The sequence below is a fragment of the Ursus arctos genome, unplaced genomic scaffold, assembly GCF_023065955.2.
Source record: "Ursus arctos isolate Adak ecotype North America unplaced genomic scaffold, UrsArc2.0 scaffold_18, whole genome shotgun sequence".
In the NCBI taxonomy this organism is placed as follows: Eukaryota; Metazoa; Chordata; class Mammalia; order Carnivora; family Ursidae; genus Ursus; species Ursus arctos.
In genome coordinates, this window is record NW_026622852.1 from 39,588,876 (window position 1) to 39,616,750 (window position 27,875).

Sequence of the window (27,875 nt, forward strand, 5' to 3'; positions counted from 1 at the left end):
GGGCTTGAGCTGCTCTTTACGCATATTTTCAAGCACTATCTTTTTAGCCCCCCGATTTCCTCCCCACTTCCAGAGTACCTGATGCCTCCACCCCCCAATTCCTTGTAGGTTTCATCAGTGCCCTTTGAAAGAAGGCAGTCGTGCCTTTTTTTTTTTTTCCTGTGCTGTCAATAGAAGTTCCTCTAAACAGTATGTGTCTTCATACAATATTGTTTGGAGTTATATGTGTTTCTTAATTTTTTATAACAGATTTCTTGAGATATAGTTCACATATCAAAATTTCACCTCCCTTTTCAGCTTTGTAGAGGTAAAATCGACAAAATTGTAAGATATTTAAAGCATACAAAGTGATGATTTGATATACATATACATTGTGAAATGATCTCCCCCTTGAGTAAATTCACACATCCATCACTTTACCTTTTTTTGATGGGAACATTTAAGTTCTACTCCTAGCAAATTTCAATGATACAATATGATGTTATCAACTATACTCATCATGTAATACATTCGGTCCTCAGAACTTATTCATCTTATAACTGAGTTTGTATCCTTTTACAAACCTCTCACTATTTCTCCCCACCCCCAACCCCTGGCAACCACTTTTCTACTCTGCTTCTATGAGTTTGACTTTTTTCTTTCTTTTTCTTTTCTTTTTTTTTTTTTTTAAGATTTTATTTTTGAGAGAGAGCACGAGCGGGGGAGAGGGGCAAAGGGAGAAGCAGACTTCCTGCTGAGCAGGGAGCCTGATGTGGGGCTCCATCCCAGAACCTTAGTATCATGACCTGAGCTGAAGGCAGACGCGTAACTGAGCCACTGAGGCGCCCAACTTTTTTCTTTTTTTAGATTGCATATATGGTGCCACACAGTATTTGTCTTTTCCTGACTGGCTTATTTCACTTAGCATACATAATGCCCTTGTTTCATCCATGTTGTTGCAAGCGGCAATTTCCTCTTCTAAGTCTGAAGGATATTTGTGTGCGTGTGCATGTGTGTATGTGCGTTTTCTTTATCCGTTCATCTGTTGATGAATGATGATGATGATACATTGGCTATCGTGAATAATGCTGCAAAAATTCGTTTCTTTGAAAAGCGTACAATTTAGTGGTTTTAGTGTAGTCACAAATATGTGCAACTATCACCATTATATAATTCAAGAATATTTTTATCTCCCCCAAAATAAATTCCAAACCTATTAGCCATCACTTCTGACTCCTCCCTGCCCCATCCATACAACCACTAATCTACTTTCTGTCTCTGAATTTGCCTGTTTGTTCTGGACATTTCATATAAATAGGATCATACAGGGGCGCCTGGGTGGCTCAGTCAGTTAAGTGTCTGTCTCGGGCTCAGGTCGTGATCCCGAGTCCAGGGATGGAGCCCCATGTCAGGCTCCCAGCTCACTGGGGAGTCTGTTTCTCCCTCTGCCCCTTACCCCGCTCGTGCTCTCTCTCTCCCAAATAAATAAAATCTTTTAAAAAAAAATCATACAATGAATGGTCTTTTGTGTCTGTCTTCTTTCAGTTAGCCTAATGTTTTCAACATCTATTTAGGTTGTAGCATGTATCAGTACTTCATTCCTTTTTATGGCTGAATAGTATTCCATTGTATGGATATGCCACATTATAGCCATTCATCGTTTGATGAACATTGGGTTGTTTCTTCTTTGGGCTATTATGAATAATGCTGCTATGAGCACCATGTGTACAAGTTTTTGTGTGGATGTATGTTTTCAGTTCTCTTTGGTGTATACCTGTGAGTGAAATTGGCGGTGCACATGGCAACTCTGTTTAGCATTTTGAAGAATTGCTGAACTGTTTCCCGAAGCGGCCACACCACTTTACATTCCCACCAGCAATGTGTGAGTAAATTGGTAAAATCAATTTTTCACCTCTTTGCCATCACTTGTTATTACCTGTCTTTTTTTTTTTTATAACAACTGGTTATAAAAATCCTACTGGTTCCTCTTAATTTTTCTTAAACAGAGTTTCTTTTTAATTTTTATTTATTTATGTTTCTTATGCCCTTTGTTGTTTTGGATGATTTTCCAGATGAGAGGGCAGAATTCTTGCTTCCTTAAAATTAGAAGCTCTGTACATCTTGTTAAACTTTCTGTTGGGCTGATGATACATGTCAGTGGTGATGTCCTGCCTGGTTCTTCATCGGGAAATGTCCATAGCATGCTGACTGTCACTTTACTATTGAAATTACACTGAAAAAATTATATTCTTGGGACATACACAAGTTCACAGAACATAAACTCAGAATACTTGAATTGTGGAATATTACATGCTGGCAAAAATCACATTTTTTTTTGATGCAGTGAGTTGTAGCATACCAAGTCCAGTTAGTCACTTGGCAGTAGTTCTGGATTATGACAAAACACTGCGGGGGCGCCTGGGTGGCACAGCGGTTAAGCTTCTGCCTTCGGCTCAGGGCGTGATCCCGGCGTTGTGGGATCGAGCCCCACATCAGGCTCCTCTGCTATGAGCCTGCTTCTTCCTCTCCCACTCCCCCTGCTTGTGTTCCCTCTCTCGCTGGCTGTCTCTATCTCTGTCAAATAAATAAATAAATTCTTTAAAAAAAAAAACAAAAACAAACAAACAAAAAAAAACACTGCGGCAAGTATTTTAAGTGAGTTAATCTTCTGAAACTAATAATACATGTTAATTAACTGAATTTAAATAAAATTCAAAAAAATAAATGAGTTAATCTGAAATACTATATTAAAAAGAGCATTCTTTTCTTCAATACTTTATTAAAAAATGCATAATTGTGCATAGATTGATAGACATATTTAAAAACTTTCCCAAGCTCTAGCAGTAACTAAAAAAAAAAAAGTAATGGAAAAAAGATCCTATTCACATTATTGTCAAAATAATGAAACACAAATCTTTGTGTTTTGAGTGACAAAGTCTAGATATGGAACCAAGTACCTATGAATAGGAAACATAGTAAAAGATGTATTTTAAGACAATGAAGGGAAAATGGATTCCATCAATGATGTAGAAAAACTGGGTCATAACTTGGGAAAAAATTAAGACAGAAACCTATCTTACTGTTGGGACCAAAATAAATTCCAGAAAGAGATGTCGATGGGAGTGGGGGAAACATGAAGACCTGTGTTCCTCCTGTCTCCTCTGAAATTGAAAATATGAATGCCCGCTTGGGAGGTTTTCCCACAAAGTATATGTAGCGTGTGGTTGTGAGTCTCATAGACTTTGGCCTTACCTTGGCTGTTTATTGTCTTTCTCCCTCAGAGTGAGTCAGGGCTCCATAGCAGTTTGGCAGCCAGTACACTCCTGTCTTGCGGCCGACTTTTGTACTGGATGTATTTTTTTCTTCTTTTAAAAAATTAACTGTATTGAGGTATAATTTACATATAATAAGATGCACATTTAAACATACTGCTTTATGAGTTCTGACAAATGTCTCCCCTTATGTCATCCCCACCCCAACGGAACACTGAAATCACCCCCAGAAAATTCTCTCTTGCTCCTTTGTAGTCAGCCTCACTCAATCCCCTATTCTCTGCTCTGTCACAGATCAAATGGAACAGCTAAAATATGGGAGAAAAATTTCATGAGCTTGAGCTAGGCAAAGGTTTGTTAGGTGAGACATGAAAATCAGTAACTGTAAAGGAAAAAAAGTAAGTATTATCAAAATTAAAAATAAATCCTCTTGGGGCACCTGGGTGGCTCAGTCAGTTAAGCATCCGACTCTTGATTTCGGCTTGGGGCATGATCTCAGGGTTGTGGGATCAAGCCCCTGTGGGCTCCACGCTCAGTGGGCAGTCTCCTTGAAGATTCTCTCGCTCTGCCCCTCCTCCCACTTGTGCTCGTGCACGCTCGCTCTCTCTCAAATAAAGCTTGAAATATATAAAAATAAAATAAGTACTCATGACAACCAGTTTCTGGGCCAGCATGTATTGCATTTGGAAGTCATCACTCTGTCCTAACAAGAAACAAGTTGAGGAAACTGAAAGATCAACTCTTTTGAGATACAGCAGAGAACTGAGGTCACAAACAGCTGCCCCCAAAATTGGAGAGTCAGGCAGGTAGATACAGACACGTGCTGTTGGAGTTGAAGCCCAAGAGCAGAAATCTCCATGAGCACCAGTGGCACCATGGTAGGAAAACTCAAACTGTAAGCGAAGAATTGCTGGAGGCTCAGTCTGGACATCTTTGAGGTAAAAACACCAGAGGCGCCCATCTTGGGTGAGGATACCCCCACACTTTCCTGAGTTTTCTCTCACACAGATATTTTACTTCCCCCGTACGGAATGGGGACATGGAAGAGCAGAGACTTTTATTTTCTTAATTGTATTTTTAATAGTGGATAATTTATAAGATTTAGAATTTAGAGTTCAGAAAGTACAAAAGTACAAAAGGTTAGGCAGTGTCAGGTTTCTTTCTTATCCCTGCCCTTCAGGCATTCCTCAGTTCTCTTCCCTGGAGACAAATCACGTGTTTATTACATTCCTCCAGAGGTTTCTCACACTTTCTTCTCCCATTCTTTCACTGTGGTCTGATTTAACCCCTACTCTATTCGGAGGCAGAACTGATCAATAGAATTGACATCTTTGTAATTCTGAATCTTCCTGTCCAAAAGCATGGTACCTTTCTAACCATTCAAGTCTTTTGAGTTCCTGAGTAGTGCTTTAAAGCTAGAAAGTGTTGATGGGGCTGGCTCAGTTGGTGGGGCATCTGACTCTTGATCTAGGGGTCAGAAGTTCAAGCTCCACGTTGGGTGCAGAGATTACTTTTAAAAAAATAAAGCTTGAAAGTGTTCTTCATATAAATCTCACACATTTTTGTAGGCTTATATTCCCATGTGTTACCTTTTTGTAGCTGTTGTGAATGACAGATCCCTTCCTTGGTCTGATGTTATTAGACTTAGCTGCAGAGGACCAGTGTGGGCTGCCCTGAGAACCCCATATACTAGCAATGATTATTTCTTCTCATGTAATCATAAGCAATAAGGGTGGTAACCTCATGACTTCAAATTCACTGATTTCTCCAGGAAAGTAGCTAACTGTGCACCTAATATAGGCCAGCTGTTATGCTGGTGTTTTTGTTTTGTTTTTAAGATTTACTGATTTTTTTATTTTAGAGAGAGAGAGCGTGTATGCAGTGAGAGGAAAAAGGCAGAGGGAGAGAGAATCTGGAGCAGACTCCCCACTGAGCACAGAACCTGACATGGGACTCGATCTTACAACCCTGAGATCATGACCTGAGCTGAAATCAAGAGTCAGATGCTTACCAGCTAAGCCACCCAGGTGCCCCTATGCTGATGTTTTAAATAAATGTATAACATGTATATAAAGCAGATGTTACTATCCTTACTTTACAGATCGAAAACACACACACACACACACACACATAACTCCAAAGTCACAGAAGCAGTAAACTCTTGGACTCCAAACCATTATTTTGCACCATAACCCAGAAGGAGCTGTAGCAGGGAGTGAGGTGGTTGGCCATTGTTCACTATGAAATTTTCACTCTCTGTTCTGATCACATACCACTTAAATGTGTTTTATTAGGTAGTCAAGCTCATTACAATGACTATTTCTTAGATCATGAAGGTAGTATATACAGTTTTACTAAATGGTTAAAAAGGAGTTAATCATCCAAATGATTTCTAGATTCCATGTGTCATTTTTTTCATGCTTTCACTATTGTTTTTCCCAAATTATCTCCTTTCAGCATTCCCATAAATGCAGCTGGCATGTTTTCAAATCCTTCAGTGATGTATTCATGGTACTGGATTTTACCCTGTGTCAGAATGAAAAACAAATATAACAGATCAATTTCATAAACTAAATGATACATTTTTCTCATCACAGCAACAAATTTATCAGGTAGACTATGGGAAACCTGGAAATCTAAGACGGAGGCCCTGTCGTCTGTGAGCTTACAGTCAGTCTCGGGGTATGATCCACAAAGTACAGATGAAGTTTTGATCATAGGTGTTAGATCACAGTATAATAATAGGAGAAACGTCACAGGAAGTGATTAAGCAATTTCTAAGTAACTTATATAGAAAAGCTTATTAATGTAATGATCTCAGAAGAGATGGAAGAAGATGGAAAAAGGGGCCCCCTTCCAGGTTATTATCTGTTTTAATCCTTCCAGTAGCTTGTAGCATCATGACCTCTTTGACCCCAAAGCAGCAGAGCCTGTTCGGCAAATGCAAAGGCCATGGCAGGCTAACAGTTTGTCCTTGCATCAAGCCCAGATTCTCTCAATATATGCTGAACATTCACTAAGGAGTGTGGGAGGGAAGGGTTCATTTAATGAGGGCTTTCCATTTTTCTTTCTACTGCAAGGCAGTCTACTAAGTGGAACTAATTTACATTTTCAAGGTTTTTTTAAAGGGGTCTTATGTGGAGACTGGAGTTACCTGATACCACTTACTTTCCTAATGTATTCCAGTGATGGCTTAGCACCCAGTATGGATTCATGGAGGGACTATTTGCCTGGGGGTCACTCAACTAGTTAATATGTATGGGAGCTGGGATTTGAACCTTGACTAGAAAGCCCCAGCTCTTTCCTGTTCTTAAAGAGGCAAAGAGCCTGGAAAGGGGTTAAAAACTGTAACCCAAAGCTTAAAAGTTCGAAGATGAATACTAATATAAAAGTGTTGTTAATATGGTCATTTAAGGTACAGAATACAGGGTATAGAGAAATTCTTTGTACTTCGTGATTTTTCTGTAAATCGAAAACTAAAAGAAAAGTATTTTTCAGAAGGGGAAGAGATGAGAAAAAAAATAAGTAGACGAGAGAGAAATTAGGCCAATTCATTAGTTACTGAAAACAAAACTGTCACTAGGTCCACTCTGTAAGGAGGAGGCATTTGGGACCCCAACACAGTGGCTTCTTGTCGTCGGCTGGGATTGTGGGAGGGCTAGATCAGATTTCACCAACAGGGACAAAGAGGCTCCACAGTGGGGATTAAAAATCATTCAGCTCTTCTCAGCTTCCGGGAAAGAGCCCAGCTCAGCACTCCAAGAGTTGCACTGGGAAAAACACCAAGCTCGGTGGCTGCCAGAGGAGCAATCAATTTCTTTGAATTGGGAAGTGATGATAAAGCGAGGAGTTTAGAAGTGTGATACCACTTTCCCCTCTAAAACGAAAATGATGCCCCTTGGTTATGCGTGGTGTAAGGTGGGAGAGCATCACAGCACAGGACAAGGGGATGGGCTTCCTCCTGTGGATCTAAGGCCGTGGCTCTAAGAAGACACCCACCTGGGGCCCGAAAGAGCCACAGCTCGAACATATGCCCCTCCAGCACGTACTCAGCAGTATTCGTCTATTTACATTGACTCAGACACTGTTCTAGATGCTGAGGGTACCTCAGAAAACAATGCACAAATGTTTCTGCCTTCATGGAAGTTACGTTCTCACAGGAGGGAGACGGGCAATAAATACAAGTGAATTATAGCATGCATTATGTTGAAAGATGATAACTGCTCTCGGTAAAAGTAAGATAAGGAGGATCAAGAGTGAAGGGGGCTTGCAGGCGCGCCTGGGTGACTCAGTCAGTTAAGCCTCTGACTCTTGGTTTCCACTCAGGTCGTGATGTTGGGGTTGCGATCTCAGGGTCGTGGGATTGAGCGCCTCAATGGGCTCTGAGCTTGTCCATCTCCCTCCCCTTCCACTGCCTCCCCCGCTCCCCTGAGGGCACATGCACTCACGTGCACGCAGGCCTGCGCTCTCTCTCAAAATAAATAAATAAAATCTTTGAAAAAAGGAGAATGAAGGGCGACAGCAATTTAAAATAGGGCCATTTTAAAAGTTGCCTTATTCAGAAGGTAGCTTTTAACAAAGTCCTAAGGGGAATGAGCGAATTAAGGAAGCAGTTACAGAGGGACAGAGGGAAGTGGGGAGGGATCGGGCAGAGCAAGCAAGGGGTGAGCACTAAGAAATGAAATTAGAGAGGTAATGGAGGTCAGATCACGTACAGCCTTGTAGGTTTTATTGTACGTGAAATGGGGAGTTTTGCAGGGATTTGAGCCGAAGAATGACATGGTTTGATTTTTGCTTTAAAAGATCACTCTGGCAGCTGTGTTGGGAATTGTCTGTTGGGGCACAAGGTCGGGAGGTCAGAGAGAGGCTCCTGCAACATCCAGGCTAGACCAGATGGCGGCCTGGCCCAGGGTGGTAGCAGCCGAGGTGGGAGAGCTGGTCAGATTCTGTGGGTATTTTAAAGGTTGAGCCACCAGAATTTCCTGACAGATGAGATGTGGGTAGGAGAGAAAGAATCAAAGATGATTTCAAGGTTTTTGGACTGAGCAATTAGGAGGATGGAATTGCCGTAACTGAGATGGTGAGGTCTGTCTATGGAACGGGTTTGGCAGGAAAGATCAAGACATATTTAGTTTTTTGACGTGTTGAGTCAAAGATGTGTATTACACATGCAAGTGCAGCTGCTGAGCAGCTGAGAGCCCCGGGGAGAGATCCCGGCTGGAGACAGACGTTTAGAAGCTGTCAGCATATGCAGGATATTTAAAGCCAAGAGCCCGGCTGAGCTAAGTAAGGGATAGGCAGACTGTGGGTAGAGAAGAAAAGAAGCCCAGTGAGCCCAGTCCTGTCCCTTGGGACACTCGATTATTAATTTGGAGAGCAGAAAAGAAGCTGGAGAGGAGGAGATCCTCTGAGGAAGACAAATCTGCAAGGAAAGCCAAGAGCCACGGGAAGAAAGTGTACCGAGAGCGTGATCGCCTCTGTCAAATACTCGCCACAGCCGGGTGGCGTGAAGAACTGACCCCTGCAGTTCACAGCACGAGGACATCGTCAACCTTGACAAAGGCCATTTGGGTAGAAAGGCAAGAGTGTAAAAGCCTGATATGTGGGTTTAAGAAAGGACGGATAGAGAGGAACGGCAGACAGTGAGTGTGAACACTCTCTGGGATTTTGTTCTAAAAGGGGGAGCAGTGAGATGGACCTATATTTACAGTGGAGGTGAAACCTATAGTGTGGAAAGGGAATGGAAGCTCGTGTGCAGCTGGGATGGTGGCTCTGGAGCCCATTACCTCTATGACCCATTTCAGCAAGTCCTTCAGAGCCTTCTGGCGGACCTCTCCTTGCCAGCGGGTGACGATGAACCCTTCCATGCGGAGCTGCTGGTAGATAATATTCTCTGGGGATGGGCCTGTGAACAGGAGGACACGTTTAGGCGACAAGGTCCAGGGAGGTGGCCATGGTGAAAACACAAGCAGTACAAGTCACGTCACTGTTCTAGATGTCTCCACTTGTTTCTGATCCATGGGGCTGTCCACAAATCAAAGTGGCCTCTGTGGTTGGCAGAATCACCCCAAAGATGGCTGTATCTTAACTCCCAGAAACTGTGAATGCCTCTCCTTATGTGGCAAAAGGGACTTTGCAGGTATGATCAAGTTAAGAGCCTTTAGCTGAAGAGATTATTGTGTATAATTCAGGTGGGCCCAATATAATCACAAGGGTCCTTGTAAGGGAGGCAGAAAAGTCAGAAGCAGGAAAAAATGTGTGATGATGGAAGCACAGACCAGAGTAAAAGAGAGAGAGAGACACTGGAAGACTTTGTGCTGCTGGCTTTGTGGATGGAGGAAGGGACCTCGAGCCAGGGGACAGCAAGCAGCCTCTAGAAGCTGGAAAAGGCAAGGAAACAGCCTCTGCTCTTGAGCCTTCAGAAAGAATTCAGCCCTGCTGACCCAGTGTAGACTTTTGATCTCTGGAATTATTAGACAATAAACCTGTGTTGTTGTAAGCCACTAAACTTGAGATAATTTGTCACAGCAGCAATAGGACTGACACACTCAGAGCCCGTTCACAGGCCAGGCAGCAGGGAATGTTCAGTTTCACATGCCGGAAGCAAGGCCCACCAGAACCATCCCAAACAGTTCTACAGAACAGGAAGAGGTCCTGAAGATAACCTGTGAAAATGTTTCTGTGCTACTCAGGCACGAATACCCTGATGTTCCCAATACTTCGCATGTTCTTTTTTTACGCCTTACTGCAGTCATTCTATGGCATAGCCCTATCTCCTGTTCTCTTATCAAAGCAGGTATAAAAAAGCTAGTGTCTACCTCTGGCCCAAGAGCCAAGAGAGAAGAGATCAAGAGGTTCCACAACTCTAGCTGCCCCTGGCTTCGCCATTTTGGAATACCAAGAGTCAGCCCTGTGGTCGCACAACTGCGTGTGTATGAGAATCACACAAAGGGCTTGTGGAAAGAGGTCGCTGGTCCCTCTCCCAATTTCTGACTTTGGATATGGACTGGGTCCCAAGAATCTGTATTTCTAACAAGTTCTCAGGAGATGGTGATGCTGCTGGTCCTGGGCCGACACTTTGAGAACGACCAGCCTAGAAAAAGCCCTAGGCTACTCTGTGGCCTATCAAGAAGGTAGTTCTCTTCTGTGTGAGAGAGAAAAGGTTGTGTTGGTTACCTGGCTTATTTTCCCAAGGATCCTAAGGGACCAGAAACTGAGGGAAAGACCCCCAAGCATAGTGTTCCAGGAAGTCAGGTGAAAATGCCTGGGAAGAAGAGCCAAGGTGACTGGCATCACTCAAGCTCTAAGTTCCCACTCACTACTTTGAAGAAAGTCACAGGAGCAGTCAGAAAAATAGGGCTTTGTCTGGAACCAAAAGAAACTGATGCAAGTATGAGTGAGACTTGAGGGTGACCCAGGAGAGTGGCACGTCCAAATGCTAGACTGCTCTTGCAGAAAGAGTGCTTCTTCAGAAGATCCACACCAACCATATTTCTTTTCAGGTTAAGGATTGGAATCCTCATCTTCTCATCTTGGAAGAGGATGAAATACTATTTCTGGGCTTATCCACCCTGTTGGGTGGATAAGCCTTATTGGGAGCAGTAAGAATGCGCATCCTTTTAGCACAGAGGATGGGAAGGAAAAATAAAACAAGATAAAGTCAAAGAGGGAGACAAACCATAAGAGACTCTTAACCATAGGAAACAAACTGAGGGGGGCTGGAGGGGAGGGGGTTGGGGGATGGGTAACTGGGTGATGGGCATTAAGGGGGGCACTTGATGGAATGAGCACTGGGTGTTATACACAACTGATGAATCTCTGAACTCTACCTCTGAAACTAATACTACACTATGTGTTAATTAATTGAATTTAAATTTTAAAAAAGTTGGGGCACCTGGGTGGCTCAGTTGGTTAAGCGTCTGCCTTCAGCTCAGGTCATGATCTCAGGCTCCTGGGATTGAGCCTCAGTGGGGAGTCTCCTTCTCCTTCTCCCTCTGCCTCCCCACCCCATGCTCTGTCTCTGTCTCTGAAATAAATAAATAAAATCTTTTAAAAAATAAAATAAAATAAAATATAGTTAAAACCCATCAGAGAAAAAAAAAAGAGTGTGGCATTTTAATGTGGAATTAAAGCCGGGGAAATAATTAATTACCCCTGAGCTATCCTAACAATGAAATATGTCAGAATTTCTAGAGATCAGAAGCAAGGCAGAATCTCATCCAGAATGGATGGACAAGGCCAGCTGATGTCTTAAAGACCTATCTAAGCAGCTGAACTTCCAAACTCTAATTGCTAAAAAGACTAGATCAAGTTACTGGACCCAAAATATTTGGCTGTACCTAATTGGACTATGGTCAAGAAAATGCATCCTGGAGCTTTGCTCAATGGGCAGGCAGAAGATTTCCCATGATTCTAGCTTAGCATCAGTTAGGAAAATATAAGGGGAAAAAGTCCCTAACAATACGACTGCCAAGTGCACCTGGAGTCTTCTTAGAGAAGATAATGCTTTGATTTTTCACAGCCAAGAGGGAATCTACAAGCTGACCTTTCTCGGCCCCTTCCACTCTCGCTCACTTGTCTTAATGCAGTTGTGGGGTTGTTAACTAGCAGAGCTGTAGGGTTTCATTCCCATGAGTGAAGCCTAGCCCAGAATGAATGCCCAATTTATTTATGGTTATCATCCCAGATCCCGATGACACTCTCCAAGATTCCTTTTTGCTCTTTTTTTCTCCTTTTTTTGGACCACAGGTAAATCTGTCATCTCACCAACAGCACAGAATTGTAGTAGAGGGGCGTCTGGGTGGCTTAGTCGGTTGAGTGACTGACTCTTGGTTTCCACTCAGGTCTTGATCTCAGGGTCGTGGGATTGAGCCCTGTGTTAGACTCTGCACTTAGCTCGGAGTCTGCCTGAGATTCTCTCCCTTGGCCTTTTACCCTCCCCCCCACTGGCTCCCTCCCTCTCTCTCTATAAAATAAAATAAAATAATTTTTAAAAGAAAAAAGAATTGTTGTAGTAGAGAAGGACTCTGTATGAGGAAGGAGTTTAGAAGACTCATCTTTGAATCTCTTGCTAATAGGATTTAAAGAGCCTCTGGTCCTCTTGCCATTCATCTCCCCATCCATAAAATAAGAGGCCTGTACAATGTCTCTCAGAGAAGTAGGACTTAAGGAATATAGTTCTCTAGTTGATACTGCTTTTAGACCTCTGTGGTATGAAGAGGGAAGGGGGCGGTCTCCGCACTGGAGAGTGGAGAAGTGGGGGAGAGAGGCACAGGAGAAACAAAACAAGAACAATCCCGGAACCGAGGGGGAATGCACACTCCTTTCCCTTTCCATGGAAAAGGGTGTCAGTTTTGGGGAGCCAGTGTGTCCTGCTGCTCTAGGAAGCACTGCCCACTACTGTCAGAAGGAAATGGTGGCCCGTTGTTCCCTTCACGTCAAGTCATCCTCTCCCCAACACCATACCTCCAGCAACATCTCAAATATCCTAAAGAACCCTCATATTGCACCAGCCAGACCAATGTAGTCTGTTTCTAAATCAAATCATGGCTGCCTTTTTACAACTTTGCCCAAAACAATAGATAAAAAAACTAAAACTTTTAAAAATTATCAACGTTCTTCTATATTTTCAGATTCTGTTATTTCTCTGTATCAAAACGTAATGTAAAGGTATTTAGTACAAATATATGAAATTACGTATTTTTTCATTTAATAAACACTATTTCATCAAGAATATCAGGAAGTCTTTTTAACATTTTGATAGTCACTGGCCTATACCATATCTGTCCATCTTCTCCTTGTCCAGTCTTTCTACATCTGTGACCATGTGCATGAGCTCATTACCTGGGGGAAGCGGGCGAGTACTGTTATATGTAGAGATGGCTCCACATATAGCAATTCTTCCAAATTTCTTCATCTGGGGGATAACAATGTTTGAAAACTCTCCACCTACCTAAACAGGAAGAAAAAAAAAACCATTTTAAATAATCTAAACACTAGAAGACTCAGGAGAATCAGTAAGTCACAACCATCACTTCACAAAATTTACTCTAGAAGTAAAAAAACCCTGATTGATTTAGCACAGCAGTGCAGAAAACTGCAGTTGGAAAAAGATAGGAGAGGCTGGGCATTTCTATTTGTAGGAACATACCATATATAACTTATACCTTTTATTATATTTTGGAGTTCTCTGATCAGTTCAATAATCTCATTGCTTCTATCTAAGAGTATGGAAAAAAATACTCAAAAGCCACATCAAGAACAAAGTTGGAGGACTCACATTTTCCAATTTCAAAACTTACTACAAAGCTGTATCCATCAAGACAGTGTGGGAACAGAAATATAGATCAACAGAACTAACTTGAGAGTCCAGAAATAAACCCTTATTTCATGGTTCATTGATTTCAACAAGAGTGCTAAAACAACACATTAGGAGGAAAAATAGTCTTTTCAACAAATGGTGTAGAATAACTGGATATGGAAAAGAATGAAATCGGACCCCTTCTTATGCAATACACAAAAATTAACATAAAATGTATCATGGGTCTAAATGTAAGGGCTAAAACCATAAAACTCTTAGAAGAAAACATAGGAGCAAATTTTTGTGACCTTAGATAAGGCAAGGCCTTCTTAGACATGACACCAAACGCCCAAGTAACAAAAGGAGAAATACACCGGCCTTCATTAAAATTTAAAACTTTGGTGCTTCAAAGGACACCATGAAGAAAGTGAAAGAAAAGCAAAAAGGAAAGTGAAAGACAACTCACAGAACAGGAGAAAAGAATCGCAAACCATAGAGTCAATCCTCCTTATTAGTGTATTCCGTATTTGAGAATGGGACTACTTGCTAACGTTTATTTATAACCCCCAATGCAACACTCACAGAGCTTGCCGGCTCATTTGGAGACATGCCTAGAGCCGCAAAAGAGAGACACAAAGTTCCCAGCTAAGGTCAACAAAGGCCAAGGCTCTGTCCTTTTTTCAGCTCTCCCAGAGATTACTGGGGCGGGGCGGGGAGTGGGGGAGCGGAGGGCAATAGGGGGCAGTACAGAGTAGTTCAAAAAGCTTCAGCTCTAAGGCTGGTTGGATGGGGTGTGAATCCCAAATCTGGAAGAATGAGTTTGTGGGGCACTCTCAGGCAAGCTTCTTACCACTTCTGAGCCTCCTTTTCCTCTTTTAAAAAATAAAAAAAGTAGAAGCTTTTAGGATAGAGCCGTTTTTAGGATTTAAGATTGTAATTAAGCTGAAACATGTACATGTATGTACGTACTTCCTCTAGAAGCAATGGTTTAGGGTTTGTGGTGCTTGATGGAACATAATACCAGGAATATTGAGAATTGACTATATCTGATAAGGGACTTATCAGAACTTTTATGAAGAACTCTTAAAACTCAACAAACAACCCAATTGAAAAATGGGCAAAAGATTTGAATGGACATATCTCCAAAGATATACAAATGGCCAATAAGCACATGAAAAGATGCCCGATATCATTAGCAATTAGGGAAATGCAAATCAAAACCACAGTGAAATACTACTCAAACCCACGAGGATAGCCATAATAAAAATGATAGATAGTGTTGGTGAGGATGTAGGGAAATTAGAACCCTCATACATTGCTGGTCCGAATGTAAAATAGTGCAGCCATTTTGCAAAATTGCTTGTCCATTCCTCAAAATGTTAAATATGGAGTTACCACATGACCCAACAATTCCACGTATAGGTATATACCCAAGAAAAATGAAAACGTATGTCCACACAAAAACTTGATCATGAATGTTCATAGCAACATTATGCATAATAGCCAAAAAGTGAAAATTACTCAGAAGCTCATCAATTGATGGATGGATAAATAAAATGTGGTGTATCCATACAATGGAATATTACTTGGCCATGAAAAGGAATGAAGCACTGAGACACATTACAACATGGGTGAACCTTGAAAACATGCTAATGTATAATGCAAGAAGGCAGTCACAAAAGGCCACTTTTGGGGGGAAATGGGGAGTGACTATAATGAGTACAGCATTTCTTTTTGGGATAATGAAATGTTCTAAAATTGATTGTGGTGATGGTTGTATAAGTCTGCGAATATACTAAAAACCACTAGATTCAACACTTTAAAATGGGTGAATTATATCTCAATAAACCTGTTTTTTTAAGGCATATATACTTTACATATTTTGGGTGGAAACTCTAGAAGCATACTCTCTGTATAGTACTTTGTTAGTAAAGAAGATAGTAAGTCCAATTTGTACTCACATTATCAAAGTAACAATCATAACCATCAGGAGAGGCTTTTTTCAAAGTTTCTTCCAAAGACTCTACTGTTTTGTAGTTAAAGGCAACATCATATCCAAGCTTTTTAAGGTAGGCAACCTTTTCATCAGACCCTGCTGCTCCAACAACTTTGCAGCCCTAAATGGGAAGAAAAAAATGGAAACCATGTATAAGCCGAAAGCATGGACCAACCCCCCCTCCTAGTCTAGCATGGTCAGGTTCCCCAATAACACCCTAAGTGCTGAGCCACATATATGAAGACACCATAATGGGTCAATGGGCCCAGAGGTGAAATTAGTCCCTGCATCAGCCTACAACCCAACTTGTAACTTCAGCTTGCCTCTGACCAACCCATAGATTCCGGTCTATGGTTATGTGGTTTGCAGCTTATTTTAACTTGCTAGCTTGACAACCTTTTTATGTGACTGTCTTATTTCTTTAATTTTGGGCTTCTCTTACAGTGACTTGCATGCTATCTTTTGGCACAGTGGTCCTTTAGACTATAATTTGGGCTTAGCTCTGGGACTCTCAGCCCTCTTGTCAGCCCTCCTGGTGACTGCCCCCTTAGCCTTTGATTTGGGCTAAAGCATTGGACTAGATCCTGTCTAATCACAGAGGAACTGGAGAGCATCCTGAAAAACACTTTCAGGATGAGACTAGAGACTGAATTGGTACACAGAGAGTAACTCTTCAGAAATCTCTTATATTCTGAATGTATCTTCAACTTCTAAACAAGACCCACTGAACTAAACTCCGTGAGACTGGGGCAGGTCTGCTCTGTTCACTGTTGTATTCTCAGTGCACACTGTGGGTACTGAGTAAATATTTGGTACTGGAAGAAGACACTTACCTTGAGCTTAGCTATCTGCCCCACCACAGAGCCCACTGCTCCTGCTGCTGCATTAACCATCACTGTTTCTCCACCCTTCACACCACAGATGTCAAGTAGGCCAAAGTAGGCTGTTAGCCTGAGGGAAGAAAATTAAAGATATGTGGATAGATTTGTTGCTTTCCCCTATAATTCATTCAGATACATCCTGAAGGCCTTCTCAACAGCCCAGTGCCATGGGTCCAAGTAAAAGACAAAAAATATAGAAAATGAATATTACTAGCCACTAATGGTCCACCTCCTCCTTCTTCGCTCTTAAATAGGAATAAAGATGATGGAAACTAGAGAAGAAATGGAGAGCTGGTTGGAAAGGGGCTGCACCTAGGCCAAGTCTCAGCATAAGAAGATAAACTCTAGGGATCCTAGAAGAGACAGCTCGTGTCTCAGTCCCATGTATGTCCTATGGAGAGGTTGAGCTTCATGAGGAAAGCCTCCACGTCATCATGGTGCCACAGCCTCAGAACAGATATAATGGTATGTGGTGTCTAGGTATAAGAGGTTCTCAGAGAAACACCTGGAGTTTTCCATGGCTCCTAAGTGAGATGGAAGAACTGAAATTTCCCCATCTCATTCCAAATGAGATGTCGAAGTTAGCTTGCAAGGAAAGAACTACGAGGTCTACAAAGATACAGCTCAGACAGTATTGGACAAGTACTGGGTGAAGAAGCCACCAGCTTGGATGGCCAGCTTGGAAGGCGATGTGGCTGAGGACTCAGTGGGAAAAGGAGACCAGCATAAGATTAAGACAGAGCAAGTTCTAGAAGCTGTTGTCTCCCCTCTATTGACACAGAATCTGCGTTAGCGATTGGACCTTTGCATTAACCGTAGGGAGAGGAAAAAAGGAAATCCTGAGTTTTAAACCTGAACAATGTGAAAAATCACTGAATTTAACTGAGGCTCTGTTTTTCTAACCAAGCCAAGATGCAGGCTTGAGACAGAAATGATGTACAGTGCTTTTCTAAGTTATGTTTTTGCACCCCTGAGTCTGAGCCAATGAAATCTATATCCACTATGGTGATGGCTAAGCTGCTTGCAAAATTTCAGACAGATTCATGTAAAGTTATTTCTCTATGAAACAGAAACTCTACGTCTGCCTCTGAGTATATCTGGGGATCCATTAGGGTTGGACATCAAAGGTGAGGCAGCGAAAGGCACCGAAAACTACAATTTTTCTGAGGACCCAAAAGCTAATATTCCCAAAGTGTTTTTTGAAAGTTGGATGGAGAACCACCTGCTCCAGAATCACCTGGAGTTTTATGAAAAATTTACATTCCCAGAAATTCAATTGACCCTTCTTCTCCAGGCCATAAAAGGAAACTTGAGGTCCCAAGTACAGTTGAGACAGGAGTCTTCCTGAGGGATAAGGCCAAGGAACTCCTAAGTAGTTCAAGTCTGTGTCAAGCTGAGTGATTGTACAACCATACTTATGATTCATCTCAGTTTAAATAATCTCAGATCCCTTCATACCTCGGGAAATTCAGATGTGCATGGGGAAAGGTGGGGAATAAGAGACACTATAGAAAAGGCAAGGCAGACTGAATTCTTTTCCCCCTTTTAAATTCTGAATGGAGGCAGAGATGAGTGAGGAGTGAAGCCAAGATGCTTCCAGGGACTGAAGGAGCTGGTTCCGTTGTGTTACATTTGCCAGCTGCTAGGAAGGGATCGTGCCCCATGCTGCTCCTCACTGCCACTCTCTGGACCGGAGGGTCGGACCAGAGGGTCTCTGGCCTCAATTTCCCTCTTTCCTTCAGTCCAAGACTAACTCTAGCCCATCTTCTTCCCTTCTTAGTCCTACCATCTACTCGAACCGGCCCCTGAGCCTAGACTGTCTCAAGTCTCTTCTTGTTGACCAAACTACTGTGGAAAACCAGAATGTCAGGTATTTAAACAAATGAAATATACCCATGAAACTCACCCTGTCATGCCAACTGTTCCCAGAGCCAAAGACACTGGGATCGTGTCTGGCCACTCTGCGGGTAGCTTTTCCAGATCTTTCCCATCAGAAATAGAGTGCGTCGTCCAGCCTGAAAAAGCCACTACTATAGTTCCTGCTGGGAAGGCTGAGTTTTTGCTTTCCACAACTCTGAAAGACAAAGCACATTAAGACATGGGAAACCTCTTTCAAGGGAATTGGGGTGCTACATGGTTAGTTTCCTAAAAGGGCACTGAAGTTAATAATCCATGATTAAACACCCGACATCTCTCCATCGGAATTCCTAGGCGTTGGTTCTCCTCCTCCTTGAGAGCAAATGTGGACCACTAGAGAGGAACTCTCTGAACTGGTTCCACATCCATCCCTGTCCTCACCCACTTCTCTCTAAGCAAGAGGCATGCATCCTCTGGCTCAAGGTGCCCTGGATACCAGCCTCTTCTGTTCTTCAGAGGCCACCATCCATCCCTAGCCCCTCGTCTCTCCTGAATCTTTAGCAATGTCCTCTCCAGTGCAGCCTGTCTTCCACTCCTCCTCCTTCACTAAGGTCACAACTTCTGATTGCAAAATCCAGTGGACACTCTTCATTCATTATCTGATTTTACCTTTCTACCATATTAAACAGTCTGGGCTACCCACACTCCTCCTCACTGGTTTCCATAATACTGAATTCACTGGGATTTTGGCCTCTCCTTCTAAGCTGCTTCTTTTCAGTCTCATTTGCTGATTCTCTTTCTCCCACCTTCTCCCACCATTATCATTTTTTACTGTCTTCCCCCTGCTCATTAAGTTATATAACACATTTATTTTAGAAAATTTGATATACTAAATAAAAATATCAGCTCTAATCCCACAATACAAATATAACTGCTAATATTTTGAGGTGTGTTATGGCAATCTTAATGATATATTTAAAAATGTATATTAGAAGAAGGCAAACTGGTGCAGCCACTGTGGACAACAGTATGGAGATTCCTCAAAAAATTAAAAATAGAACTACCATATGATCCAGTAATTCCACTACTGGGTATTTACCCAAAGAATATGAAAACACTAATTCAAAAAGATATATGCACCTCTATGTTTTCCCCGAATTTAAAAAGATACATGCACCCTGATGTTTACCTGCATTACTTACAATAGCCAAACTATGGAAGCAACCCAAGTGTCCACTTATAGATGAATGGATAAAGAAGATGTGGTACATATACACAATGGAATATTACTCAGCTATCAAAAAGAATGAAATCTTGCCACCTGCAACAATGGTAATGGTTCTAGAGGGCATAATGCTAAGTGAAATAAGCCAGTCAGAGAAAGACAAATACCATACGATCTTACTCATATGTGGAATTTTTTAAAAAGATTTTTATTTATTTATTTATTTATTTATTTAAAAAGATTTTTATTTATTTATTAGAGAGTGTGTGTGCAAGAGAGAGCAAGAGCAGGGGCAGAGGGAGGAGAAGCAGACTCCCTGCTGAGCAGAGAGCCCAATGTGGGGCTTGATCCCAGGACCCTAAGATCATAACCTGAGCTGAAGGCAGACGCTTAACTGACTGAGCCACCTAGGGACCCTCATATGTAGATTTTAAGAAACAAAACAAACAAACAAAGAAAAAAAGAGACAAACAAAAAAACAGACTCTTAAATGAAGTGAAGAAACTGGTGGTTGACAGAAGGAAGGTGGGCCCTGGGGGGATGGGTGAAATAGGTGGTGGGGACTAAGAGTACACTTACTATTGTTTTTAAAGGTTTTATTTATTTATTTGACAGAGACAGACAGAGAGCACAAGCAGGGGGAGCTGCAGGCAGAAGGAGAGGGAAAAGCAGGCTCCCCACTGAGCAAGGAGTCAGATGCAGGGCTTGATCCTAGGACCCTGGGATCATGACCTGAGCCAAAGGCAAAACTTAACTGACTGAGCCACCCAGGTGCCCCAAGAGTACACTTATTGTAATGAGCATTGAATAATGTATAAATTTTTGAATCACTATCTTGTACACCTGAAACTAGTAACACTGAATGTTAATTACACTGGAATTAAACAAACAAATGCATTTTTAAAAATGTATATTATATGTATTTACATAATTGAAATCACTTTATGTTTTGCAACCCAGTTTTTCTGTCTCAACATTATACTAGTATATATGACTTATACTTTTTCCCATGTTAGTAAGAATCCTTTAAAAACAAATAAATTTAGGGGTGCCTGCATGGCTCAGTTTGTGAAGGATCTGACTCTTGATTTCAGCTCAGGCCATGATCTCATGGTTGTGAGATCAAGCCCCGCATTTGGCTCCGTGCTGGGCGCAGAGCCTGCTTAATATTCTCTCAAGCAGACTCCACGCTGAGGGCTGAGCCAGATGTGGGCTCGATCGCATGATCCTCAGATCACAACCTAAGCCAAAACTGAGAGTCAGACGCTCCACCAACTGGGCCACCCAGGTGCCCCACATAAAAACTTTGAACTACGATTGGACATGGGAGAAAAATAAAGATAAACAAAGACCCAAATACTTGCAACACTAATATTCCTAACATATAAGAAGATCTTACAAATCACTATAAAAGATGAAAAGACCTGAAGGAACAAAGGAAAGGGCATGAACATAATCCACAGAAGAAAACTGATAATTAATTTATCAAAAAAATGTCAACATTGCTAATAATGAAAGAAATGGAAGTTAAATGGACATATCAACGTGAATTCATCTCAGATTGCCAAGATGATAAGCAATGGGCATATAGGTATGAGAAAACAAGTTCTTTAATATGCTATTGGTGGGAGTGGATATTCATACTATCTTTTTGAAGAGCAATTTGACATCAAAACGTCAAATTAAAAATTTGCATCTCTCGGGTTGGTGATTCTGGACGAAATAAGTGTACGGCATGGGGAAGCAAAAGAAAGAAAGTATGTGACCACGAAGTGAATGCTTAGTCTCCGAGATCAGAGGCTTAAAGGAAAGGATAGATTAAAACCTAAAAAGAAAAAAAAAGAAAGATCCCAGTGCACTCAAGGAAGGAAGTCCCCCAACATCCTTCCTGCTTATTCTTCCAATATAACACACAACTGGGCCCACCTTAGCACATCTTGGTTGATACCAACTTTATCAACTTTTCCATTAAAGCCAAACTTGACTTAGTACAGTCAATAATGGACTGTCTGTATGCCAAGGGTATCCGTTGTATAACTGACTGTGTAATGGCTGAGACTGAGAAGCTGGGGCAAAAGTATCGAGTGGCTCTAAGGATTGCCAAGGATCCAAGATTTGAACGATTACCGTGGACATACAAAGGAACCTATGCAGATGACTGCTTAGTACAGAGAGTAACTCAGCACAAGTGTTACATTGTGGCTATAGTTGAACCGGGACCTTAAAGGAAAGATCTGGAAGATCAACATTGAGCAGATGCCAGATGATCATGGAGCCCTTCGGTTCTAATTCTTAAAAGATAGAGTTCCTCTGCCTTCCTTTACCAACTTTTTCTGTTGCCAGTTCATATTAGCAATATGCTATAGCATGAATTATTCTTCTTACCCATTTGCTGTTATGAGCAGAGTATGGTTAAGCACACTCACTTTTTCATGTTGTTTTGAAATCGATATTTTGTATCATTTTAAATATTGTTGCATTTTTTTATAAATCAGATGATTGCTCATATTTTAAAAAAGATGATTGCTCATATCAGGCACCTGAGTGGCACAGTTGGTTAAGCATCAAATCATGATCTCAGGGTGCTGAGATCGAACCCCGCGTTGGGCTCTGTGCTCAGCGCAGGGTCTGCTTAAGACTCTCCCTCTCTCTCTGCCCCTTCCCAACCCTGTGATCTCTCTCACTCTCTCTAAAGTAAATAAATAAATCTTTAAAAATAAATAAATAAATAAATAAATAAATAAATAAATAAATAAAATAAGCATCTCCTTTGACCTAGAATTTATACTTCTGGGAATTTATTGTGAAGCAATATTCATCCAAGTAGGCAAAGAATACACAGACATGCACATAAAGAGGCATACATGTTCCTTGCAGAACTATTTGTGATAGAAAAAATTGGAAACAGTTGCTACCAGCTGTAGATTAGTTACATGGCAGATAACAATGGGATAAATTGGCAGCCATTAAAGGGTGCCTGGGTGGCTCGGTCAGTTGAGCATCTGACTTCAGCTCAGGTTGTGATTCTAGAGTCCGGGGATTGAGCCCTCTGTCAGGCTCCCTGCTCAGTGGGGAGTCTGCTTCTCTCTCTGTGCCTCCCTGCTCCACTTGTGTTCTCTCTGTCTCTCTCAAATAAATACATAAAATCTTTGGGAGAAAAAAAAAAGATTGATTTTTAAAAATTTGCTATTAAAAGGTAGGTAGTATATTTTCATATTATCCACAAATGGTATCCACAATATATTAAGTGAGAAAAAGCAATTTGTTGAAGGGCATATAATCCCATTATTTAAGAAAAATTATAAATATTAGTTTGTGTACTAAACAATTTTTGAAATAATAATACATTAACAACAGTCACCTCTAAGGTTCAGATGGTGAGGGGACTTTCAGTTTCCAAGATATACATTTTTGATTTATTTGAATTTTTGCAATAATCATAAACTGGACAATTACAATTACAATTTTTTAAGTAATTAAAAGTTGCAACTACGGTAATTTCACAGGTTTCCCTCCCTCCCAATTAGTCAGGAAAGATTTCCCAAGTTGCTTCCAAGATCAGTGAGTGAACCACATGGACTAAAGAAATTATAGGGGTGATAGAGGCAGATCCAGAAGGAGGTAAAGGAAAGACATATTTTTCAAGCACTGAGACACACAGAAATACCTGGCCACTTGCTGCCCCATCATCGTATCACCCTCCTTCAATCTTCTGGCTGCCACTCTGAAAAAAAAAAAATCCATTCTTAATACATAAGGACTTCTGGTGAGGGGCACCTGGGTGGCTCAGTGGGCTGTGTGTCTGACTCTTGATTTTGGCTGGGTCATCAAACCCCGCCTCTAGTTGGAATTGGTTGGTATTGTAGGAGAATTGGTTGGAAAAGGCTTACAAATTGGAATTATTATCACAGAATCATACTAGCCACACAAAAAGGGATGCTAGTTAACATCTGGAAACATTTTTTTACCTTATATTTGAATCTCTATTGATCAGCTCTGAAAACAATGATATTAAAGAATGATGACTACATTATTTACCAATAAGCAAAAATTACTGAGAGGTTAGTGCCCCATAAAGGCTTTTATTCCCTCTCTTCCCTGAATTGTTTACTGAGTACACATATTTGATTAAATTAAAAGAATACAGGTAAATGGAAGGCAAGAAAAGCTTATTTTCGTCTTACCATCTTCCTCTACCCAAATTAGTTGTCAGTAGTGAAATGACAAATTGGATTTGGGCTTCTTTAGTCTTTTAATTTTTCGGGAGCAGTGAGAGGCAAATTGTACACATTAAGATAGGAAATGGTGGTCAAATAAAGGGGCCGGGGGAATCCCTCATCAAACTTCTCAAACCTTTGCTAGCAAAGATGAGCATCCGTGAATCTCACCGCTGATATTATACTCGGACAATGGGGGGGTGACAATCAGTTGGATATTTTAAAAGATGGACTATTTCAAAACGGGGTTCGAAGCACAACACTTGACTTCTTAGGAGGAAAATCATACCTCATATAAGGATCCACGGTAAGGAACAAGGCTTCCAGCAGGACCTCTATAAAATAAAGCATTCCATAGGCAATTAGAAACTCAATGCTTGATGCCTTCCTTGACTTTGGCATGCTAAATAAACACTCGAAATAAACATTGTAAATAAGATCATCTTTCTGCTTCACGGTTGCCCTTCTGTGCTTGCTACTGAAGAGACAAGAGGGGTCCAGCCCAGATTATCATCATCCTCACCATCACCGTCATCATCATGTTATTCACTCAGCACTCACTCCGTGCTTTACATGGATTATTTCACATGATATTCCCAACTATTATTGTTCCCGTTTTATCTAGGATTAGATTAAGGAACTTGTTCAGGAACACATTTGTAATCACTATGTTACAGCGCTCACGTAAGGTTTCACTGACAGCCCCCATTAGTATTAAATATATTTTGCTGGAGTGACCCTCATGCACACATTCTCTGGAATCCTGAATCTCAGTCCTGGCTATCTATCCAACTTAGATGGGACTGAACTTGGCTATGCTATTTGATTGCATGCCCCTTTCTCAAAGCCTGCCTACCTACCTGTAAACACCCCTTAATTGTCTGCTCTACAAAGCTAATCTCTAAACATGGTATAGACTGTGCTGCTGTTTCTCTCCCCTAGATTCTTTAGGGGTTTGCCTTGTCCTTCCACTTCCCCCAATGATGGGAGACTCCTCAGTGAAGGATGTGAGTTTTTCCCTCCTATCTTCACACAGGATAATCTGAGTTCTGCACATGGCTGCTAGGCCCCGCTTACCCCACTTGCTTACCCCATCATCAGTCTTGCCAGGACAGAGAGAAAATCCTCCCCAGGGTGTGGTCAAAGTCACAAACAATGTACCATTTCAGTTATGAAAGAAATCAGAGGGCTCCTCCCACATGACATCAAGGCTTCAAACAGAAAACCTTGAAAAAGTCTCTGTGGCGGATTGCGAAATTGTCACGAATACCTCCCATTGCTGTGTGGGGCGTCCTCACCACTCCTCCCAGCAAGAAGTCTATGTGTCACTCCTTGAATCCGGACTTGCTTTGCAAATTAGCAAACATGATACAAGTAGAGGCTTGAAAAGTACTTGCCAACACCCAGTGCTCTAGATCAGTGAAGATCAGTGAGCGAAGACAGAGAGCTCACAGCCTGCTAGGAATGAGCCTGCTAGGAAGGCCACCCAGAGGACTGAGGCACGCACCTCTGCTGAGAGCTTGCTAACCACCAAATGAGTGAGGTCCATCCTAGATTAAACGGTTAGCCCAGATGAAACCTACAGAGTTACCACCAATGTAACCCAGCCCAAACTGCCAACCCACAGAACTGTGAGCCGATAAATGACTGTTGTTCGATGTCACTAAATGTCGCCGTAGTTTATTAAGCAGCAAAAGCTAACGGATACAGACTTTTCCAACTCAAACCTTATGACTTACCTCCATTTTTTAAGGATGGGAGTTCAACAGTCTTTAACTCAAAGTTACTATGAGTAGGGCTGCCTTCAAAGTGCTTCTTCAGGGTCCAGCTCTTAGTGTGAACCATCCTGAAGTTCCTGGAACACAGTAAACACATAGTCAACTGCCATGACGTGACTGGATTATTAGGACTTCCTCACCCCTGCACTGAAGCCAGGCAGCAGGGTCTATCACCATCTACTTCTCTTCGTGGTCATTTAACGCCAACCACATTTATTAGGTATTTACTACATTTCTATTCCTGTGCTAAGCACTTCATATGCATTATCTCATTTTCTTCTCATGAATTTTAATATAGGTATTATTATCATTGCCAGGGTACAGTACAGGCCTCCTCAGAAATCTCCAAGACAAGGAAAAATGCTAAAACGGACACAGAAATTCTTCGCATCCCCCGCTGGGGTTTCGCTAGGGCACTGGACAGCTACGTGGTGTTCGAATACTCTGTTCCTCGCGTCACACACAGCGAATCCTGAGAAAGAGCATCAAACACAAAGAACCGAGGAGAAGTCCCCGCACACATTTCAGACAGCTACAACAGCTTTCTCAGGCAGGCTCAGCCTCCTGAATGCCACGGCGTGGCGCTGCTGCTCCGCTCAGTGCCGAGTCTACTTTGGCACCAAACTGGAAATCCAGGGTTTAAACTTGCCTCCACAGGAAACTAAGAGAGGTGATTCAGGCGGCCCTGAGCTTTGGGATCAGGACGCTTTGCTTGGACGGATCTCCCCCGCATCACGCGGGAGCCGCTCCTTCCCCACATGTGTACCTCCAGCGGACAGGACTGCAGTCGCTGGCGATTTCAACGGTCCCACGGCAGTGTAAGCAGAAAAGAGTCAGGGGCCCCCGGAAAGGAAAACTGAGACATAGCTTTCCGGCCACAGGAGAAGTCATTTTAGGCCGTAGGCTATCCTTGCGATCTATGCCCTACTGACTCTACTTGCCCGAGCACGCTTCCTGCAGAACTTCCTCTACGATGTGTTAGAATTACAAAAGAATGCAAAACCTCAGTAGTCTAGAATTTTATGGGAACGAGGGGAATGCAAAACCTAGTTGTTTTTACCTGGCCAGAAAAGAGCCCAACCGGATCAGAGACAATAAACCAATGGTAAAACTCCCAGCGCTGTTTCAAAAGCAAAGACCGATCTCAGGCACATCCTTCGGCTTTCTGAGCACTCAACCTCCGGGCGAACTGGAGTCAGAGAGTTGATGATGCCGACTCTCCACGGCCCTCAAGACTTCTGTCAGCTAGGACTTGGGCTCTGTCACCTTTGCCCCAAGTCAATACTGAACTCTCTTTTGCCCAACCCCCTCATGAATATGCATATACCCTAAGCTTAAAACTTCCCCAATTTTGTTTTTCGGGGTGACACTACTTTGGGAAATATCCCTGGTGTTCTTTACTCTTGCAAGTAAAACCCTTCCTTTTACTATGCGTTGGCTTGGTTGTGTCTTTTAACTGGACACCCACTGAGAGGCAACCCCAGCTGGGGTTAACAGCGGTGCCCTGGAAACTTTTCCATTGCAAATAGAGCGTTCCCGACGTCGGGTCCGCAGCCCTGTTCTCCTATTTGTCTCTTCCCAAAAAGGCAGCCAAGAGCAAATTCTGACCTCGCTGCAAGTCCAGACGTTTCCCCCTCCCCGCCCCCGCCTCCCAGTCCCAAAGGACATGGCCTCAGAGGCGGCCGAAGTTCAGGAGAATCGCACCACCAGGGGAAGATGTCCGGGTGCAGTGCCCGCAGGCACACTCGCCTCTGGCTTCCACCGCTTCTCCCTGCACACACCGGTGCCCACTAACCGAATTCCGACCCCTATCTTTCTTCTCCTTCCACACTGGTCCCAGTTTTGCAGTCCGAGCTAAGGCAGCTATGCAATGCACCCGAATGCAGACAGACCATGCCCTTCCTTCCAGCATGTCTCCGAACTCTCCAAGAACAAGCAGGGACCCATAGACATTGATCGGGACATCTGGCTTTCACTTTCCTCGTAGTGCAAGACTCAGAAGTTATTAAGCAAGAGGAGAGGGAGAGCAACGTGCAAATGTTCCACAATAGGGAATTCTAGGAACTTAGCAGGAGAAAAAGAGTGGGGCGGAGATGTTTACTTACCGGAGTCCGTAGGTCCCACTATGTACACGGAGAATGTGGTTGGGGTTGTGCGGCAGAGCCCCCACCGCCTGGATTTAAGGCCCTCCAGGAGAGGGTGGGGCTTCCCCCAGGGGCGGAGCTGCTCCTTCAAGAGTGAGTGTGTGTGTGTGTCTGCGCTTCCAATAGTAAAGGCCTCCATTGGAGCCCTACCCAGGTGGAACTCTACCTGCACGAGCTTCCTAACTGGGAACTGGGTGCAAAGATGGTGTGTGGGAGAACCAACCGC

At 42.4% G+C, this 27,875-nt stretch overlaps 1 protein-coding gene and 1 pseudogene across 3 annotated transcripts; one reads left to right on the forward strand and one right to left on the reverse strand.

Annotated features, from left to right (window-relative positions):
• Nucleotides 1-1,992: 1,992 nt before the first annotated feature.
• On the reverse strand, nucleotides 1,993-27,718 carry PTGR1 (prostaglandin reductase 1). Of its 3 annotated transcripts, none has more exons than XR_008959951.1 (10): nucleotides 27,611-27,718; nucleotides 25,467-25,582; nucleotides 24,017-24,062; nucleotides 23,178-23,234; nucleotides 18,335-18,502; nucleotides 16,381-16,498; nucleotides 15,513-15,668; nucleotides 13,095-13,203; nucleotides 8,096-9,156; nucleotides 1,993-3,690 (listed from the first exon to the last, which is right to left on the reverse strand). XR_008959951.1 is itself a non-coding variant. In XM_057313676.1 (10 exons), the coding sequence occupies exons 2-10, from the start codon at nucleotides 25,570-25,572 to the stop codon at nucleotides 5,667-5,669; spliced, it is 990 nt and encodes a 329-aa protein (XP_057169659.1). In that variant the 5' UTR covers nucleotides 25,573-25,582; nucleotides 27,611-27,717; the 3' UTR covers nucleotides 4,307-5,666. The 3 variants fall into 3 exon arrangements, 2 of the variants coding, with proteins under 2 accessions (XP_057169659.1, XP_057169660.1); XM_057313676.1 differs by lacking the exon at nucleotides 1,993-3,690 and adding an exon at nucleotides 4,307-5,777 and having other exon boundaries at nucleotides 9,038-9,156; nucleotides 27,611-27,717; XM_057313677.1 differs by lacking the exons at nucleotides 1,993-3,690; nucleotides 27,611-27,718 and adding exons at nucleotides 4,307-5,777; nucleotides 26,566-26,786 and having other exon boundaries at nucleotides 9,038-9,156.
• LOC130544026 (rRNA-processing protein FCF1 homolog) lies at nucleotides 21,080-21,799 on the forward strand (annotated as a pseudogene).
• Nucleotides 27,719-27,875: the final 157 nt, after the last annotated feature.